The sequence below is a fragment of the Labeo rohita genome, chromosome 14, assembly GCF_022985175.1.
Source record: "Labeo rohita strain BAU-BD-2019 chromosome 14, IGBB_LRoh.1.0, whole genome shotgun sequence".
Taxonomy (NCBI): domain Eukaryota; kingdom Metazoa; phylum Chordata; class Actinopteri; order Cypriniformes; family Cyprinidae; genus Labeo; species Labeo rohita.
In genome coordinates, this window is record NC_066882.1 from 130,731 (window position 1) to 148,775 (window position 18,045).

Genomic DNA, 18,045 nt, shown 5'->3' on the forward strand with positions numbered 1-18,045 from the left:
TTGATCTGCAGTGGTTTCTTTCAGATCGTTACTGAATGCAATTGAACGTTGGTGTGTTTGATCTTTTTGGTGTTTCTGCAGAACAATAATCTGCTCCAGTGAGCTCACAGTTACTTACAGTGATTTTACCACAGTAAAAACCCCCATCATTGCTAGAATCCCTGTAACACCCTTCATGACGTGAGGAACGAGAGCAAACGAGATTTGAGGGAAGATCTTCAGTTCTGAAAACAATCCTGCTAAATTTGTCCAGACACATTCTATAGTTATTTTCACAATACAGGGCTCTTAAGATTAGTTTTATCAAATTATAAGAAGGCTTAAATAACCTAAATATGTATGATGCGGACATATGGTATGCACTTTATTTGAGCAGATCTCAGAAACATTGCACCCTAACCTGTAGATTAAATGTGTGTAACTGCTTTCTTGTTATTGTGGACACACATCCTGCTTTATTTATTGAAGTGTAATAGATGTCGACTAATTAAAGTCAATGAATTGATCCCCAGCTGATGGAGGCGTGTAGTGATGTGAGGAGTGAATGACTGGATGTGCGTTTCTCGGAATGTTTTCCAGTCATCGACACACATTAATTAAAGCCTTCTGACTCGACTGTCCTCCGTTACGTGACGTTCATGTCCATCTCTGACTCTGAGAAGGTAAGCAGAAATAATTATTCTTTGTAAAAATTTTGTCATTCTTCATTGAACTTAAAAAAAAAATGGCAGTCAACTGATGTGAATAGTCAGGAAGGTGACGTTTATGGAAAAAGTCTCTTCTGCTGCATTTATTGGATCAAAAATACAGGAAAAACAGTGAAATATTATTACAGTTTAAAACAGCTGTTTTCTATGTGAATATCTGTGGAACTGTAATTTATTTCTGTGATGCGCAGCTGAATTTTCAGCATCATTACTCCGGTCTTCAGCGTCACATGATCCTTCAGAAATCATTCTAATATGCTGCCGCACCGACAGCCTTGTGGGCAGTGTCCTGACATGTGGCGCAGCTGCGCTTCAGGTGTCCCGATTTCAAGTCCTGCCTTGGGGACCTTCCCGACCCTGTCCTACTTGCTTCCTATCATATCTCCTCTGTCTTTTCAAGAAAAATGCAAGACCAAAATCATTCTAATATGCTGATTTGCTGCTCAACAAACATTTCTGATTATGATGAATAAAAACCAAAATAAATGCTTTTATTTATTAAGAATGCATTAAATTGATCCAAAGTGACAGTAAAGACATTTATAACATTAGAAAAGATTTCTGTTTCAAATAAATGCTGTTCTTTTGAATATTCTATTCATCTGTGAATCCTCAAAAATAAAATGTATCACAGATAATAATCATAAATGTTTGTTGAGCAGCAAATCAGCATATTAGAATGATTTGTGAAGGATCATGTGACGCTGAAGACTGGAGTAATGATGCTGAAAATTCAGCTGCACATCACAGAAATAAATTACAGTTTAACAGATATTCACATAGAAAACAGCTGATTTAAATTCCAATATATACATATTTTACTGTATTTTTGATCACACAAATGCTAAGTATAATTAATAAACATTAAGAAGTCTTAATTATTTCACACTTTTGACCAGTATCCAACATGTTTAAAAGAGTCTGGATGAGTCTGACCAATCAGTGAAGCAGGTTTGTTCAGTAATTGTCATCATGAACACAGAAACGTGTACAGTCATCGTGCTTATTTATATCACTGAGACACACGTGATGCAAGAATCACTCCAGTGCGTTCATAAATAACGTTTAATGGAGAGTTTGACACTGCACGCCGTCCCTGAGAGAAACACTGGCGGTCACATGACAGGAAGTTCACTGCTCCATGTCGGTGTCGTTCTGCAGTGTTTTCATGGCGCGTCCCCACAGCGCTCCGCTGCTGCTCAGTCCCTCTGTGCTCCTGCAGGAGGCGCCGGGCGTCAGGCTGCAGTGAGGAGCAGTGTGGGGTCTGTCCAGAGACGCAGCAGATGTGGAGGAGGAGGAGGATGTGGGCTGGACCGGCGCTGACTGAGAGACTCCTGCGTCTGCGGGCCTGCAGTGGGAGCTGCGATGTCTGCGCAGAACCGCGGTGCGTGTGAAACTCTTACCGCACGTGTCACACGTGTACGGCCGCTCGCCCGTGTGAGAGCGCACGTGACGCTGAAGATCGCCCGACCCCGCGAAACACTTGCCTGCGAACACACAGGTGAATTCTTTAGTGCTCTGCACAGTACAGACAATCAGAGAGCGGCGGACGCTGACGAAGGGCTCACCGCAGGTCTGGCAGCAGTAGGGTTTGTCTCCGCTGTGGCGGAGCTTGTGTTTGAAGAGCTTCCTCTGCATGTTGAAGGATTTGCCGCACTGCTCGCACGTGAACTCCTTCTCTGTGCTGTGCGTCTTCTTGTGCTCCTTCAGGTTGCTGAAGTTACTGAAGCCTGACGGACAGAGAAGCTCACGTCAGCATCGGTCTGTCTTTCACAGCGTTTCGGTCGGCTCACGTCTGCTCACCTCGTCCACAGATGTCACACAGGTGCGGCCGCGCTCCCGAATGGATGATGATGTGGCGCTGGACGTCTCCGGACGCTGCGAAACTGAAGCACACATACGTGACAGTGTTTGAAAAACTAAAGACTGAAATCTACAGACGCAAATAGATAAAGCGCAATAAAAGCAACACTTGAATGTGTATTGTAGATGTTTTCTGTCCACTAGTCTGAATGAAGAGACATCGTATGGAAGCAAAATGGAGCAAACTCTCGACATTGATCACACCGGATGTGTCTGCGTTCGGTCTGATCTGACGTGATGAGCGCTCACCTCTTCCCGCAGAGCTCGCAGATGTACGGCTTCTCTCCTGAATGTCTGCGCAGGTGCGTCTGCAGGTTTCCTGCCTGCAAACACACACACCGACAGACAGATGAACACGCTGCAGGATCACATCGCACGTCTGTTTGAGCGACATGACTGAACGTACCTGAGAGAATCCTTTCCCGCACACGTTACACTGGAACGGCTTCTCACCTGCAGAGAGAGAGAGAGAGAGAGAGAGACAGAGTGTCACAGTGGGTGTGTGAGAGCTGTGGAGTGAAGCATTCATAAGTGTGTGTGTGTGTCTGACCTGTGTGTGAGCGCTTGTGCAGCTCCAGGTTGCTGGGATGCTTGAACGTCTTCCCGCAAACCTCACAGCAGTACTTATTCCCGCTGCTGACCTCTGACCTCTCGTCGTGACCTCTGGGGTCGTCGGGCTCCGCCGCAGGTGTCGTCTTCAACTCGGACGCTTCTGCCGGGTCAGAGGTCACGGAGAGGTCAGAGGCGGCGGCGTCCGCGCCGGCGAGGGCGGGGTGAGTGGGCGCGGCCTCCCGCGGGTCACACGGCGCGTCCGCTCCGGCGCAACGCTCGACCTCCTCGTCCTCCGCGCTGACGTGCGAGCGCAGGTAGTTGAACTTCTTCAGGTAAACGGCTTTCTTCGGCCGCAGGACGCGCGGGGCGGCGGCGGCGGCGGCGGCGTCGGCGTCCGAGCCGCACGGGCGGGCGGAGTCTGTCGCGGGAACGCTGCTGTGAGGCGGCTCCTCCGGTGGGAAGCTGCAGCTCTGGCCGGCGCTCTGCTTCAGGTACTGTCTGGTGTAGAAGTTCCTGAGCTTGTACCCGTGCGGCGGCTGCCGGTCCGTCCGCTGCTGCTCGTCCAGCAGGTGTTTGTGCAGATCCGCGTCTGCCGGTAACGATCCTCCCAACGCGCAGTCCTGATCGTGAGCCGCGTCGGCGGGAAGAGAGAAAGACGCCTCGGTCGACACGCAGGGCTTCAGGAACGCCTGACACATGTTCAGGATGTTCAGCACCTGAAACGCACATCATCAATGTTTTTATTTTTACAGCGCTTTCAATATTCAGTTTAATTGAACAGTTGAAACATTCATCAATTAGGAGCTCATTTTAGCTGAAAAGCAGCTTTATAGAAGACGATTCAGTTCATTGTTGATTGCTCATTTTTTAAACAAATCAGTACTGAGTTCAGTTCATTGTTGATTCAATTCATTACATTTCTTAAATGTAGTTTATGTCTAAATCAATTCAATTAATTACTTTCAGTTCGTTTTTTTAACAAATTTAATTAAAAGTTGATTCAATTCAGATCAAAGATGACTTAATTCAGTTCAAACAGTGATTCAATTCAGTTTATTTTTTAAATCAATTCAATTCAAAGTTGATTTGATTCAGTTCACTGTTGATTCAGTTGACTTAATTGATTCAGTTCAATGTTGATTCAGTTCAGTTCAATAACAGTGTGTCGACTGAAGTGTGTGTGTGTGTGTGTGTGTGTGTGTGTGAGTGAGAGAGACCTGCAGACTCTGTCCGATCTCCATGAGCGCGTGCACGTTGTCCTGGTTGAGCTCCAGGTGTGAGGTGTACATGTAGTCCAGCACCTGCCCGATGCCGCCCACGTCTTGAATGGCCAGATGGAAGACATCGTTCTTCTGCGCAGGTGAGTTCTGGAACAGGGACCTGCAGATGGTGAGACTGCATGATTCAGAAACACCCAGCAGTTTGAAAACACCCACCAATTCGGAGTCGCCTACTTTGCTCTGCTCCGTCTCGGGCACTGACGTCACGGCCTTACCTGAAGTACGCGCTGAAGGCCGCGAGCACGTTCTTGTGCGCTTTAAAGCAGACGCCCTTCACCACCAGCATACAGTCGCACAGCAGACCCTGGATGCGCTGCTCCTGCAGCTGCTGCAGCACGTACACGCTGTGGCTGCTCACGCTGTCCATCTGCGCAGGCGCATGCGCATGCGGCGCAGTCACACTCCTCAGAACGCGCGACTGTGTTGCTGAGAGCTGCTTTTTAAGTTCACGGTTCAGTCGACAGGGGCTGCTTTCAAATCTCCGGCAGGTTAGTGTGAGGGTTGGTTAGTTTCGGGGTTAAGTACACACCATTCGTCGCTTCCGTACCGAAAACTTTGTGTCTATGAGATACGATAATATAACATTATTACAATAATACAGCCGAAACAAGCCGCGTGTGTGAATAAAGCAGAATGAAGACAGATTCTCTCATCTTACCTTTCATTCGGATGAACAGGCGCTGGGCGCGACACGTCATTTCCTCCTTTCAAAATAAAAGTCCGAACGCCGTTCTGTCAGATTTTAACGCATCTCATTGTGCACATTCAGACCTGCTTTCACAGACAGGGTTTAGATTACGACCATTTGTCCGTGGTTCAGTTTGGAGATTTACGTCATTTTTATCAAAAACTTTTTGGTGTGCATCTTGAGACAAAACAAAGGCACTGACCTGTTTTCAGATCAGCTAGTGCAAGTTTCTTTCACTTGAAACAGCTCAGACTTTTAGTCCGTGACTGAGCTTAAGCCTTGTCTGTAAAACCGGGAGCCAGAATGATAAAATATGTTATTATTGTGAGGTTTGGTTTGATGTACATATAATTTAGGATTGTAAATATATATTTAAATTATTATTATTTGCAGTTGTTACTATTTTTTACAGTTACCTAAAACTATTAAAAGCATTTTTTGTAAATTTAAACAAAGCTGAAATTAAATAAATCATAAATGTTAGATGAAAAACTAAACGAAAAAGAGAACTGGCAACAAACTGCAAATGTTGAAGCACTAAAATGAATAACTATTAAAAAAATAAAAGCTAAAACTGAAATAAAAATAAAATAAACCCACATAGTTATGTTTAAAAGTCCCAAAACGAATACAAATAAAAAAGGCGCATGACAACATTACTAAAATTACATTAAAATAGATTCAGAACTATTATATTATATGTAATACATGTTTTTTTTTTTTTTTTTTTTTTTTTTTTTTTTTTTTTTTTTAATATCCCACATAATGCACCAAAATTAAACGTTTATTTCTCCCCGTTCAGTTGTTTTCTGTTCATGTGTTCGCGGAACATGATTATTTCCTGTTTCCGGCCGGAGCGAAAACAGAGCGGTACCGCTTGCGTGTCTGTGGAAACGCGTGATTCAAGACAGTCGCGCGCGTGGTTTAGTTGCGTGTTTTTACTGTGAACAACGAGAAGTTCAGTTAGTACCGGAGAATCGTTCACGGGATCAAGAGAACCGGACCGGTGAACCGAATCATTTGTGTAAATTAGTTTAAGCGTGTGACGGAGAGAATCGTTCATCCGCCGCTCATCATCATCATCCAGCTTTATTAAGGTACAGCATCACCGTTAACACGACACACACGTGTACACGTTACACAGACACGGTGAGACTGAAGCGGTGTGTGTTTCTCTCAGGTCCGCTGCTGATCTCCAGGATGGTCGTGTTCACGTGTGACTCCTGCGGAGAGTCCGTGAAGAAAGCTCAGGTGGAGACGCACGTGCTGAAGTGCCGCTCGTGTCAGGTTCTGTCCTGCATCGACTGCGGCAAAGACTTCTGGTAGGATCTGCACTGATGTTCAGCGTGTGTGATGATGATGAGGATGAGGATGATGATGGTGGTGTGTTTGTTCACAGGGGCGACGATTACAAGAACCACATCAAGTGCATCAGTGAAGATCAGAAATACGGCGGTAAACACTTCCAGCCGAAGGAGAACAAAGGCGACGTGAAGCAGCAGCAGTGGATTCAGGTGAGCGCAGATGAACCTGTGCGTGAAGGTCTGGAGGGTTCGTCCGCTCGCTCACGCGTCTCTTCTTCTTCTTCTTCTTCTTCTTCTTCTAATGCAGAGGATCCAGCAGGCCATGGAGCGGCCCGACATCGAGCCCGGCGTGTGGAAGGTCCTGCAGATGGTCAGCACTCACAGTAACGTGCCCCGCAAGAGAGCCAAGTTTGAGGTGAAGATCTGACGGCCGCTGCGACGGAGATTCGTTCGAGTGCTGAATCATTAACCTTTGCTTTGTTCACGTGCAGAACTGGATGAAGAACTGCTTGAAGATCCGCACACAACCTTTAATGGAGAAGGTCTGGGAGATTTGCTCGTCGGCGGCCGACGGCGTAAGAGTTTCACCTTCATCAGCACCACATCACATCATCACATCACATCACACCAACATCAACAAACAACACTGACACATTCGTTAAAGTCTCTTCCGCTCATCGAGGCTGCATTTATTTGATCACAAATACAGTAAAAACAGTGAAATATTGTTGGAATTTCAAACAGCTGTTTTCTATGTGAATATCTGTGAAACTGTAATTTATTTCTGTGATGCGCAGCTGAATTTTCAGCATCATTACTCCAGTCTTCAGCGTCACATGATCCTTCACAAATCATTCTAATATGCTGATTTGCTGCTCAACAAACATTTGAGGAACAAAACAACTTTTTGTGGAAACCATTATACATTTTATTTTTCAGGATTCACAGATGAATGCAAAGTTCAAAAGAACAGCATTTATTTCAAAGAGTTTTTTTCTAGCATTACGAATGTCATTCCTGTCACTTTTGATCAATGTAATGTGTCCTTCATGTGTAAAAGCATTCATTTAGGTTTTTACTCCTCATCATAAATGTTTGTTGAGCAGCAAATCAGCATATTAGAGTAATGATGCTGAAAATTCAGCTGCGCATCACAGAAATAAATTACACTTTAACAGATATTCACATAGAAAACAGCTGATTTACATTCTAATAATATTTCACATTTCTGTATTTTTGGTCAAATAAATGCAGCCTTTGTGAGCAGAAGAAACTTCTTTCAAAAACAAAACAAAAAAAAAAAACTTAATTATTCCACATGTTTGACCTGTAGTGTATATATATATTTTTTATTCACATTTAATTTCATTTATTTGTATTTTGTTGTTTTTTTTAATGAATTGCATTTTTATAATTTATTTTTCTGTGTACGGTAAGCCTATAAAAATGATGTGTGTAGCTGAAGTATTTTCATTCGCTCTGGTTTCAGAACGGCCACCAAACCAACCATCAGACGAGTGAAGATCGAACCGACCTGAACGACGGCACTGAGACGAACAAAAACGAAAGAGAAGAGCGTAAAAATAAGAACAAGAAAAAGAGAGAGACTTCAGATGAGAATTCAGAGGAGCAGAACGGAGAAAACACAGATGAGAAACAGACGAGAAAAAAGAGGAAACGAGAGGAGAAAGAACAGAACGGACAGAACAAAGATGAAAAGAGCAGCAAAAAACAGAAGAAAAGAAAACAGGAGGCGTTTGACGGTAAGGATCGTATCAGTCGTACTGATGCCGTGTCAGCCTTCGACCGCTTATTCACTTCCTGTGTGTTTGACCAATCAGAGAGTCTAAATCCAGAGGGGGAGGAGCCAGAGAACCAGGAGTCTGAGTCGAACTCTACAGGTATTTCAGCGTCACAATGTTTGATATCAGCGAGAAATGATTATGATTACACAGACTACAACGCTGCTGTGCGACACTTAAACTAATGAGAGCATGAACATCTTCTGAATTTTGCTGTTGTTTCCAGGGAAGTTTAATTGGAAAGGGACGATAAAGGCGGTTCTGAGAGACGCTCCGGAGGACGGAATCGCGGTCAAGAAGCTCCGCAAGAAGGTGAGCTGAACTTCAAGACATTCACCTGGTCAGAAGTCTGAAGTCTGTTTACTCGTCTTGTGTATCGTCTTGTGTCCTTCTGGATGTTTGCTGACTCTGTTTTTTCTCCAGGTTTTAGCGGCGTATTACTCATTCTCTGGAGACTCAAACTTCAGATCGGAAGAGGAACTTCTGTCTCTGTTCAACAGGAAGCTCAACAAAAACCCAAAGTTTAGGGTCCTCAAAGACAGAGTCAGACTGGTGAAATGACGGACGCTGTTCTGCAGTGTCTTCATCATCATCTTAATAAACGGTGTGAGTGAACTCATGTCTGTTGTGTCCTAAATGACTCGCTGTACACTCGTCTAGTGTGCGAGTTGATGCTTGATCTTGTCGTTCAGTACTGGAGTCTGATCGCCGTTCCCTTCCGGTATGTAATTAGTGCCGCGATCGCTGAGCGTGTGAAGTTTCCACACGTCTGTCTCAATACACACTCTTGCGTTCTCTTCACTCGTCATTCATGACGTGTTTCCTCCATTTGGTCCAAGTGTTTTCAAAGTGTGCATAAAGATCAAAAGTGTGTGCAGATGTTTTGATTATCTGATGAGACACGTTTACAACATAACGTTTTCACAGAGCTTTATTTACACTTTTCTGATTTTCAATAGTTTGCTCTTTAAAATAAACTTTTTTTTTTATTTTAAGTAATAAAAAAGCAGTTGCAAACATTTTACAACATACTCATCTCTGTACAAAAAAATTGTGCAATTTTAATTTTGTAAATTTACATTTATATATTTACTGTTTTTAAGATGACAGGACAGTGGAGATTGACAGGAGGCACCGTCGTGCTGTATGTGTCAGTGCACTAACCACTGAACTATAAAAGATATCATTTGATTTAAAATATTTTGCAAATGTAATAAAGAAAAAGTTGTCAAAAACTTCAAATTTAATAAATTTGATATTATACAGCTGGATAATATGCAACATTTACATTTGGCTCATAGCTATTAATTAAGTGTGGTTTTTAGCCCTTTCCATTAAAACATTTCGGCACCTCTGATCTAGTGTGAAAACAGTTATGAACTGCCACGGGACTGTGTTGTGCCAACTTTACACCGCAAAGGCGGCACCAAATGCTGCTCAGAGCTGGTGTAAATGCAAGGGTGTAGAATTAAGTAAGCTATGACATGACTTTCAAGGATGTTCATTTAATACATGTGTGGAGTAAAAACATAAGTGTTTCAAACATACGAGCACAGTTCAGCTGAATGATACCGTTTACCGTCTTAAACGTTGTTGTTCTGCTGTTTTGTGTTCTTCTGCTTCTCCCATTTGCTCTTTTTACATCAGCTATCACTCTCTGTAGACTAATACAACCCTATGCAACAATACTTTCTCAAATATTTATCACAAAATATACACTGATAAATGTGAGCTTGTGTTGAGTGGTGTGAGGTGACTGGACGATTTCAACTGATTCCTATTGAACTGCAGCTCAAACTATTTCAAATACAGTGAATTAAGCTACAAACTCCATCATCATTTTTTCACCAGGGCTCACCTCAATATGCTCCTAGATTTGTGCTGGATGTTATTTTTGAAAATATGAAAATGTGGATACATTATTTGTAAACATACTTTTTTCGCTTGTGTCAGTTAATCTCAAATATATATATATATATAGTAGTACTAACAGTGCGGTGTAAACATGTCTGAAGACGCGAAAAGCGGAGGAACAGACAAACCGATTCAATTGAGTGAGTCATTTACGCTGGAATGGCTCAGAATGATTCAAACTCGTGACTTAAATAATTCAGTTCAAGCGTATCGCGAATCATTTGATTCAGATCGTAACTTCGGAGCGAGTTCGTGTGTCATTTCGTGAATTGAATGATTCGCGATCCGTGTCCCGATCTGAAATTATGGTTCGCGAATCATTTAATTCAAATCGGGACTTCGCAGCGGGTTCGCGAATCATTTCGCAAATTGAATGAATCGCGATTCGCGATCCGTGTCCCGATCTGAAATTACGTTCGCGAATAATAAATAATGAATCGCGATTTGAATCGTGAATTGAATGCGCGATCTGAAATTACTGTTTGCAAATCATTTGATTCAGATCGGGACATCGTAGCGGCTTCGCGAATCATTTTGCAAATTGAATGAATCGCGATTCGCGCTCCGAAGTCCCTATCTGAAACGATGGTGAATCATTTGATTTAGATTGGAACTTCGCGTATGGGTTCGTGAATCTTTCTAAGGGGCTAGCGCTCTCCCTGGCAGTGGCAGCTGCCAGAGTTCCTTGTTTTATGTATTTTTTTGAGTCACGATATATATATATATATATATATATATGTGTATGTGTGTTTGTGTGTATTCAGGGTGCGATTTGTGAAAAAAGCAGAGGGGGGGATACTTTTGAAAACTTTTTTTCTGCCCAGGTATAAGGTTATAGCTTAACCTAATGTTAATGTGATCTGTTAAATATAAAAATAAGCGCAAGTATTACAAAATATAACATTAAAAAGTGTAAAATTCAATGGTATGTAGAAAGTAATTCAACAGCGACACCAGCTGGTAAAGTTAAAAATAACAGCAGACAAATAAAATATTTTTGCATAGTTACTGTCTTTTCATATTATTTTGGAATAAATGTAAAATAAAATACATACAAACACTGATGAGATTTTTTGGATTTGATAAAACAGAATATTATACAGTGTAAAAATACAAAATATAACTTTGGAAATGTGCAGGCAGATAGGATATATAAATATAACCCCCAATGAACGTGATTTTGCGATTGAGCAGTGGTGCACGGGGCCCTGAATTCCAGCGACGCCCCTATTCTGGTCGCATCTGCTGACTGTATAATATGCATCATCAAAACTTTTACTTATTTAAAATAAACGGCGACAAACGATCGTGACTCATAAAAACAGCCTACATAAAAATGTACAATAATAATAATTATAATTGTAATAATAATGACATTACAATTGTGCGAACTTTGCATCATCATTAAACAAAACACTGCATGCAACTGAGAACAGTTTCCTTTTTACCGAGCAAACAGCAAAAACAGCGAGAAAAACCGTGACAGCTGCCACTGTCAGCATTCGCGCCTGCTCTCTCTCGAATCTTTTTCTCTGATTTCCTTTTTTGTTCAACAGTAGGCCTACAAAACACCAAACCATTAAGGCAACACATTTATGAAAACAAAACACAGAAGTATGCACAAATACAAATCCCTTACAGTAAAAGTGTAGTAACCATGTTTTTTTTTTTACAATCATAGTTTAACTATGTTATAGTTATAGTTTTTTTTAACTATAGTAAGCATGTTTTACACCTTCAGAGGACACATGGGATGAATATAGAGATACAGTTTTCACTGCTTTAGGATGAACAGAGCTTTGGATAATTTCCATCTAGATCCACTGAAAAGAAGCCAGTACTGTTCAGAGCCAATACATATTTAATGTATGTGAAATTTAGCTATCAGGAAACACATTAAGTTATATCGTCCTATTCTCTTTTGAGTAGCCAAACAATCGAAAGAAACATCTTTAAAACAGAAAGAAAAGTCACCTTAATAAATCTGATGGTTGGAACCAAAATGTGTGGTTCATTGGCAAACAAGTGAATGAATGTTCCTCAGAAGAGACAAAAACAGCAACTCACTTCAATGTCTGACTTATATTATAAATTCATCCATAAGCTTTTTGTTAAATGTGGATGAACTCATGAATCTGTTTGTTTGATTTCCACATATTTAGGGAGAGAACTATAGTTTCCAAAGTCAGACATCACTTGTGGTGATTTTCCAGTGTGTAGAATTTAGTAGAACCGCTATGACACGTCTTTACCGATATCCACACTCTAAACTGACCCTAGCAATAAATAAAGTGCATCACGCGGGTCGACTTTAATGTTCAGTGCGAACAACAACAAACGCTATTTGTACTTGTAAACGCCACAGAAAAGTGCATAAGTACGCGCACTGTTCGGGTCCGACGGACGCGCGCGCGCTGCACCTGTGTGTTCCGCCGGTAACTCCGCAGCGCGGGTGGTTCAGTGGCGCGGCGAGACCTCTGCCCGGACAGATTAGCTGTTTAAGATGGGGGGCCGGGGGGATGTAAGGGCTGAATCGGACTCTTGTGTGGGACATTCTTTCTCTCCCGGGGCCGGGTTCAGTTGGCCCGCGGCACAGAGGCTCCATACAGGTGCGAGCGCTGCGCGGACCCGCGGGTCAGGATTTGGCGCAGTCCTGTTTCCAGCTGGAGAATGGGCTGCCTGTTAGCGGCACACACACACCGAGACACCCGTGTGCGCCCCGGAGCCTGATAATCCCCGTGTGCGGCACTGATCCCGCGCTCAGCTGTAATCATATCGGACGGACGAGCTCTGAGCGCAGCCGAGCTCACGTTAAACGCCGCTTCCCCCTGAACTTCACAAGCCTTTTACCTGTACTATTGTTGCAGGGTTATTCGTCGCTTGCGCTCATTCTTCGCAGTAGCGTGTTTAGGCACCAACCAACCCGCGGTGCAGAGGTGCCTCCAGGGCCACCTGCTAAACGCGCCCCTGTAGATACAGAGCTACATCGCTGACAAACGACAGAAAACGTTTGTTTCCTACAGTGAAACCGGCAAAGGATTCAGAGCGTGAGTGAACTGTCCGAATGAATCGAACTGAATCGCAAACAAATTCAGATCTTTTTTCAGTCACGTTCACCCGAATATTGGGTCAGATCCTTGAAAATATTACAATAAGACGTTTGTAAGTGTCGTAAGTGCAATTATTTACAAAATTCTCTTTATTTTTTCTTAAGAACATTATTTTTCTTTAAGGGGTAATTCACGGCTGAGTGTGATGGGGTTTAATAAAAGTGTGCTTTCTATGAAATACAGTGCTACACGACTAGAGAACAGAGAAAATGGCTTTGGAGAAAAAAGGGAGGGAAAACTTTAACACCCATAATGCACTTGGAAATGCAAAATAAATATTTCTTAATTTAAAAGTTAAACGGGCTGGAAGTGTTTTTGGAAATGCAACAGACACCTCCCCCATCACGAGTGGACACGCCCCTTACTGCTGATTGGCTACAAGTGTGTTTAGTTCCGGGTCTGATCCACTTTCAACTGCGTTTCTGCACGTGTAAGAAGAAAATATCCGTTAAGAAGTTGTATTCTTTTTGTTCTGTTGTGAATGGCATTGTTTGGCACATGATTACTGAGATGCCGTCAAGAAAATAATGCTCAGGCCGGTGCAGTAATCAATAAAGCTTTCAAATCATTCACACATTAGTCAATAATATACAGACGACAGATCATTCATTAGACACTACATCAAAAATGGGGAAGTGCATGTGTTTATATAGTAAACATTTTGCCAAAACACACACATACACACACACAGACACGTAAGAATTCACACCTAAGTTTGGTCAGTATATACCAAAAACATGTTACTCTCAAAAAGGAAACACACACACACACTTGATAGATAAATAGATATTTTGTACATTCAAAGAAACAAGTGTAAAAATGTATTAATTGTGTGTAAACGACGGCAGCTCTGTTGCAGTTGTGCTTTAATGACTGAGAATGTGTTTATAGAGTTTTGCAAAAGGACTGCATGAGATCTGCATGATAAACTTTTTTAAGGTTTTGCAGAAAGAGTAATTTATTTGACAAATTAGGCTATTGAGAATGTTTTAGAGAATGGGGTTTAGTGTCTTAGAAAATGTGAAAAACTGTAAGACATTTACAACACATTTCCACACTTATTCCAATTTGCTCATTGTTTTCTCTAAAACTATACACAGAACACCCTCATTCTGCACAGGTTTAACTATGTTCTTACTCAGAAAGCACAAGTACACAATGTAATTAACTCAAACATCACAATATGAACTCAGACAGCAAACCTTTATCCGTGTGTGAACTCTGAATAACAAAACCGAGGACACGCAGGTCAGAATATTAGGATGATATAAACAGGAGCACAGGTGATGATGTGCTTTGGAAAATGAATCCTGAAGGAAGAGGAGAGGAAAAGAAAAATGAAGAGGATGGGGTCAAAGTTCATTTGTTCCTGATGAAATACTAAGCGCTATAGTTGATCATGTTCTTGTTCATGCAACAGGTTCATCTACAGGGTTTTACCCTACATACACATACAGTATAATTACGGTATGCAGTAGCAGTACTTCACATGAGAGAACTTTCGCTGTTCTATGTACAGTAAATACTGTAGCACATTCAATTCAATTCAAACTTATTTGTATAGCGTTTTTCATGATACATATCGTTGCAAAGCAGCTTTACACCAAATTAAAGTTTTTACAATATATGTAGTAGTAGCTTACTAGTGTTGACTATGTCAAGTTGATGTACATATGGCAGAGATGTGTGGTAAAGATCAATTAATGACATAATCAAATAGACAAAGAACACCATAAATTAGTAGCAGAATTCGGTAGTGCTGTATGTTGTCTCAGGGTTGGCATCATCTGAAGTCCTCTGTGGGGTTGGCATCATCTCTTCTTAAGTGTTCTGGATCCACACTGGAGCTTGTGAATTCCTAGTTACCACGCGATGTCAATCCCATGGCAGAAACAGAGAACAAATAGGAACATAATTAGCGTAGCTGCTGTTCAAACCAAGCAAAGAAAGATTTGTTCAACCAGAGCTAAAAGATTAATAATGAACATTTGATCAGATATAGCTGCAGGAAAAGTTTATGAGATGCATTATTTGAATGCTTGGCTAAAAATATAGAGAGAGTGTGTCCGATCTCCGAACGTTATCTGGAAGGCTGTTCCAGAGTTTGGGTGCCAAATGCGAAAAAGCTCTACCTCCTTTAGTGGACTTTGCTATCCTAGGAACTACCAGCAGTCCAGAGTTTTGTGACCTTAGGGAGCGTGATGGATTGTAGCGTGGTAGAAGACTAGTTAGGTACGCAGGAGCTAAACTGTTAAGTGCCTTATGGGTAAGAAGTACTATTTTGTGGTCATCCAATCTTTTAAATTTTTAACACACTCTGTTAACTTCGATAGTTCAGAAGTTTCATCTGGTCGTGTTGAGATATATAGTTGAGTATCATCAGCATAACAATGGAAACTAATCCCGTGTTTTCTAATAATATTACCGAGGGGCAGCATGTATATTGAAAATAGTAGAGGACCTAGAACAGATCCTTGTGGCACTCCATACTTTACTGGTGAAAACTGAGATGACTCCCCATTTAAATAAACAAAGTGGTAGCGATCGGACAGGTAGGATCTAAACCATCTTAAAGCCTGCCCTTAGATACCTGCATAGTTTTGTAGTCGACCTATTAGTATTTCATGATCTATAGTGTCGAACGCAGCTCTAAGATCAAGTAAAACTAGCACATGTTGTACGTCCTCAGACTCATGATTTAGGGGCGGCATTTACCCTGGATGTTCATTGGCATACAGCAGGTGATAGATTACAGTTTTTCTGAAATGCTAAAGCACATTTACTGAAACCATCACTAATTTTCTCAAAGCCTTAAACACAAATCCAAATGTTCAAACTAAATTCACAGAACCCCTGACTCTACTGGCAAAATCAAACAATCACTTCAAAACCATTTCACCTGTACTCGAAGTCAAACAAAGCTTTCAAATCACACACATAGTAGTCAGTATCTATCTATCTATCTATCTATCTTGTGTGATTTCTTTTGAGAGTGTGTGTGTGTATATATGTATATTCACACTCGTATTCACATTGACAGATGTACCCGTGCCTTCTGCGCACTTTGAACTGGCTTTTTTTTTTTTTAAATATTTAAATATTTAGAAACAAGTGTGAAGAATTTTGAATTATAAACGATGACAGTCGTGTTGCAGTTGTGCTTAACTTTTGCTTTCTTGTGTTTAGGGTTTTATATCACAAGTTCATCACAGATTGTGTCTTAGTGATTGAGAATGTGTTTAGAGTTTTGCAAAAAGACTGCATGAGATCTGCAAACAGTGTCTAAACTGCCTAAACTTGTTTAAGGTTTTGCAGAAAGAGTGATTTATTTGACAATTTGGTTTAGAGAATGGGGTTTAGTGTTTTAGCAAATGTGAAAAACGAATGTCTGTCAGAGTCCTAGTAACCTGACATAGTATGCAGAGGATGCTGTGTTTATTTATTTTTACTGTTCAGTAATTGATAGTATACCGTACGGTGTGATCATATTCAATTCTTTGTTATATAAACTATTTTAAACTAGTACTCTTACAACAGTGTGATGATAATACTATTTTCTTAGAGCTTATTGCCATATTTCACTGTATCTGCTCCCCTCTATTTCTGTTGAATACCATAATAGATGTTGGTTTGCAAAAGGATTCCTGATTTTTGTAACAGTGTTCTAAACTGACTTCACTAGTGTTCACCGGGTCAGGTTTGTGTGTCATCTGAGGCCAAAGTTAGATTCTGATAAAAGAGAAAATGTTTTTGGCTAAAATATTTGATTTTGACCTGGAAGTCTGAAGTTTTGTAGTTTTGAAATTGTGTTTGTAGTTGTGAGAAAATTAGGAATTGTTTCATGAATTGTGTTAGCAATCGAGAAAAACTGTAAAGGAACAGTTTCTTTCATCTGTAGAACACAAAAGAAGATATTTTGGGGTCCAGTGTTGTTTGCTTCCCAATGTTCTTCCAAAAATTTGAAACAAAGTGTAAACGAGAATGATCATTTTTGGGTGGATAATCACTTTATACAGAAGTGCTCTGCTCTGCAGATCATCCTCATGCGAAATGCTGATTTTGAGCACATATTGTTGACTTTTAGTGTTTCGTGAACGTTTTTCCTTTCACTGGCAGCATTCGTCATCATTGACATGCAGTGTGATTGTGGGAAATGTTGAGCCATCGACTCTAGAAACCTCATCACTGGAGTCAGCAATAACCAGAGCCGTGAGTGTGTGTGTGTGTGTGTGCAGTATGTAAGGTATACGTCTCTGATAAAGTGTCCTCACAGAACACTATTGTTCTCCTCATCGCTGCCCCAGAGGCCTCTGGGAAACAGGAGCAGAAAGCCAGGTTTACCGCAGCAGCAGGAAATGTAAGTCTGGTTTTATTGTGTGTTTGGGTGAGAATCAAATGCGCTCAGCTTTTTTTCAGAATATCTCGCACACACCGAGGGAAGTTTGACGTTCAGACGTGCTGAATGAGCGGCATTATGAAGCGTAAAGCCGGGCTCAGAACATGATACTCTCATAAAGCCGCGGACGCACAGACACAATCCAGGTTCTGTTTGAGTTCTGGTTTGTGCTGAAGATAAGAGGTAAGCTAATCGCTGCGCAGCGTCTGGCTGATTCGTTTGATTCATCTTTGGATATCGGAAGGCCGCGCTGCATTCGTCTGTAAATCAGACACCGGCGTTCGATCGGTTTATCGATCAGAGATCGGGCTACATCATCGTTCAGGATCGTTTTACAGTTTTCCAGATTAAATAAATGGAGAATGGAAGAGACTGATGTGTCCACACTCAGAGAGTCAGAGATTCACCTGTCTGTCTTGTTCCTCCGTA

General features: G+C 41.6%; 2 protein-coding genes across 4 annotated transcripts; one reads left to right on the forward strand and one right to left on the reverse strand.

Moving 5' to 3' along the window:
• Positions 1-74: 74 nt before the first annotated feature.
• zbtb49 (zinc finger and BTB domain containing 49) lies at positions 75-5,785 on the reverse strand. Of its 2 annotated transcripts, XM_051128409.1 has the most exons (9): positions 5,061-5,782; positions 4,618-4,963; positions 4,340-4,502; positions 3,121-3,838; positions 2,977-3,023; positions 2,820-2,893; positions 2,511-2,593; positions 2,276-2,437; positions 75-2,194 (listed from the first exon to the last, which is right to left on the reverse strand). In XM_051128409.1, the coding sequence occupies exons 2-9, from the start codon at positions 4,767-4,769 to the stop codon at positions 1,839-1,841; spliced, it is 1,755 nt and encodes a 584-aa protein (XP_050984366.1). In that variant the 5' UTR covers positions 4,770-4,963; positions 5,061-5,782; the 3' UTR covers positions 75-1,838. The 2 variants fall into 2 exon arrangements, with proteins under 2 accessions (XP_050984366.1, XP_050984365.1); XM_051128408.1 differs by having other exon boundaries at positions 75-2,437; positions 5,061-5,785.
• On the forward strand, positions 4,341-8,811 carry lyar (Ly1 antibody reactive homolog (mouse)). 2 transcript variants are annotated; one of them, XM_051128431.1, is made up of 9 exons: positions 4,341-4,482; positions 6,271-6,412; positions 6,490-6,604; positions 6,702-6,809; positions 6,886-6,969; positions 7,884-8,157; positions 8,236-8,295; positions 8,423-8,508; positions 8,620-8,811. In XM_051128431.1, exons 1-9 carry the CDS (start codon positions 4,449-4,451, stop codon positions 8,755-8,757), a joined length of 1,041 nt encoding a protein of 346 aa, XP_050984388.1. In that variant the 5' UTR covers positions 4,341-4,448; the 3' UTR covers positions 8,758-8,811. The 2 variants fall into 2 exon arrangements, with proteins under 2 accessions (XP_050984388.1, XP_050984389.1); XM_051128432.1 differs by lacking the exon at positions 4,341-4,482 and adding an exon at positions 5,921-6,187.
• The last annotated feature ends 9,234 nt before the right edge of the window (positions 8,812-18,045 follow it).

Bases quoted from the DNA above. Each gene is read 5' to 3' on its own strand.
- lyar (XM_051128431.1), top strand. From the start codon at position 4,449: ATGGCCAGATGGAAGACATCGTTCTTCTGCGCAG. The intron at 6,413-6,489 runs GTAGGATCTGCA...GTTTGTTCACAG, and splicing joins GACTGCGGCAAAGACTTCTG to GGGCGACGATTACAAGAACC. The intron at 6,810-6,885 runs GTGAAGATCTGA...GTTCACGTGCAG, and splicing joins GCAAGAGAGCCAAGTTTGAG to AACTGGATGAAGAACTGCTT.
- zbtb49 (XM_051128408.1), bottom strand. From the start codon at position 4,769: ATGGACAGCGTGAGCAGCCACAGCGTGTACGTGCTGCAGCAGCTGCAG. The intron at 4,503-4,617 runs GTAAGGCCGTGA...CACCATCTGCAG, and splicing joins GCCTTCAGCGCGTACTTCAG to GTCCCTGTTCCAGAACTCAC. The intron at 2,594-2,819 runs GTGAGCGCTCAT...TGTGTGCTTCAG, and splicing joins TGCGAGCTCTGCGGGAAGAG to TTTCGCAGCGTCCGGAGACG.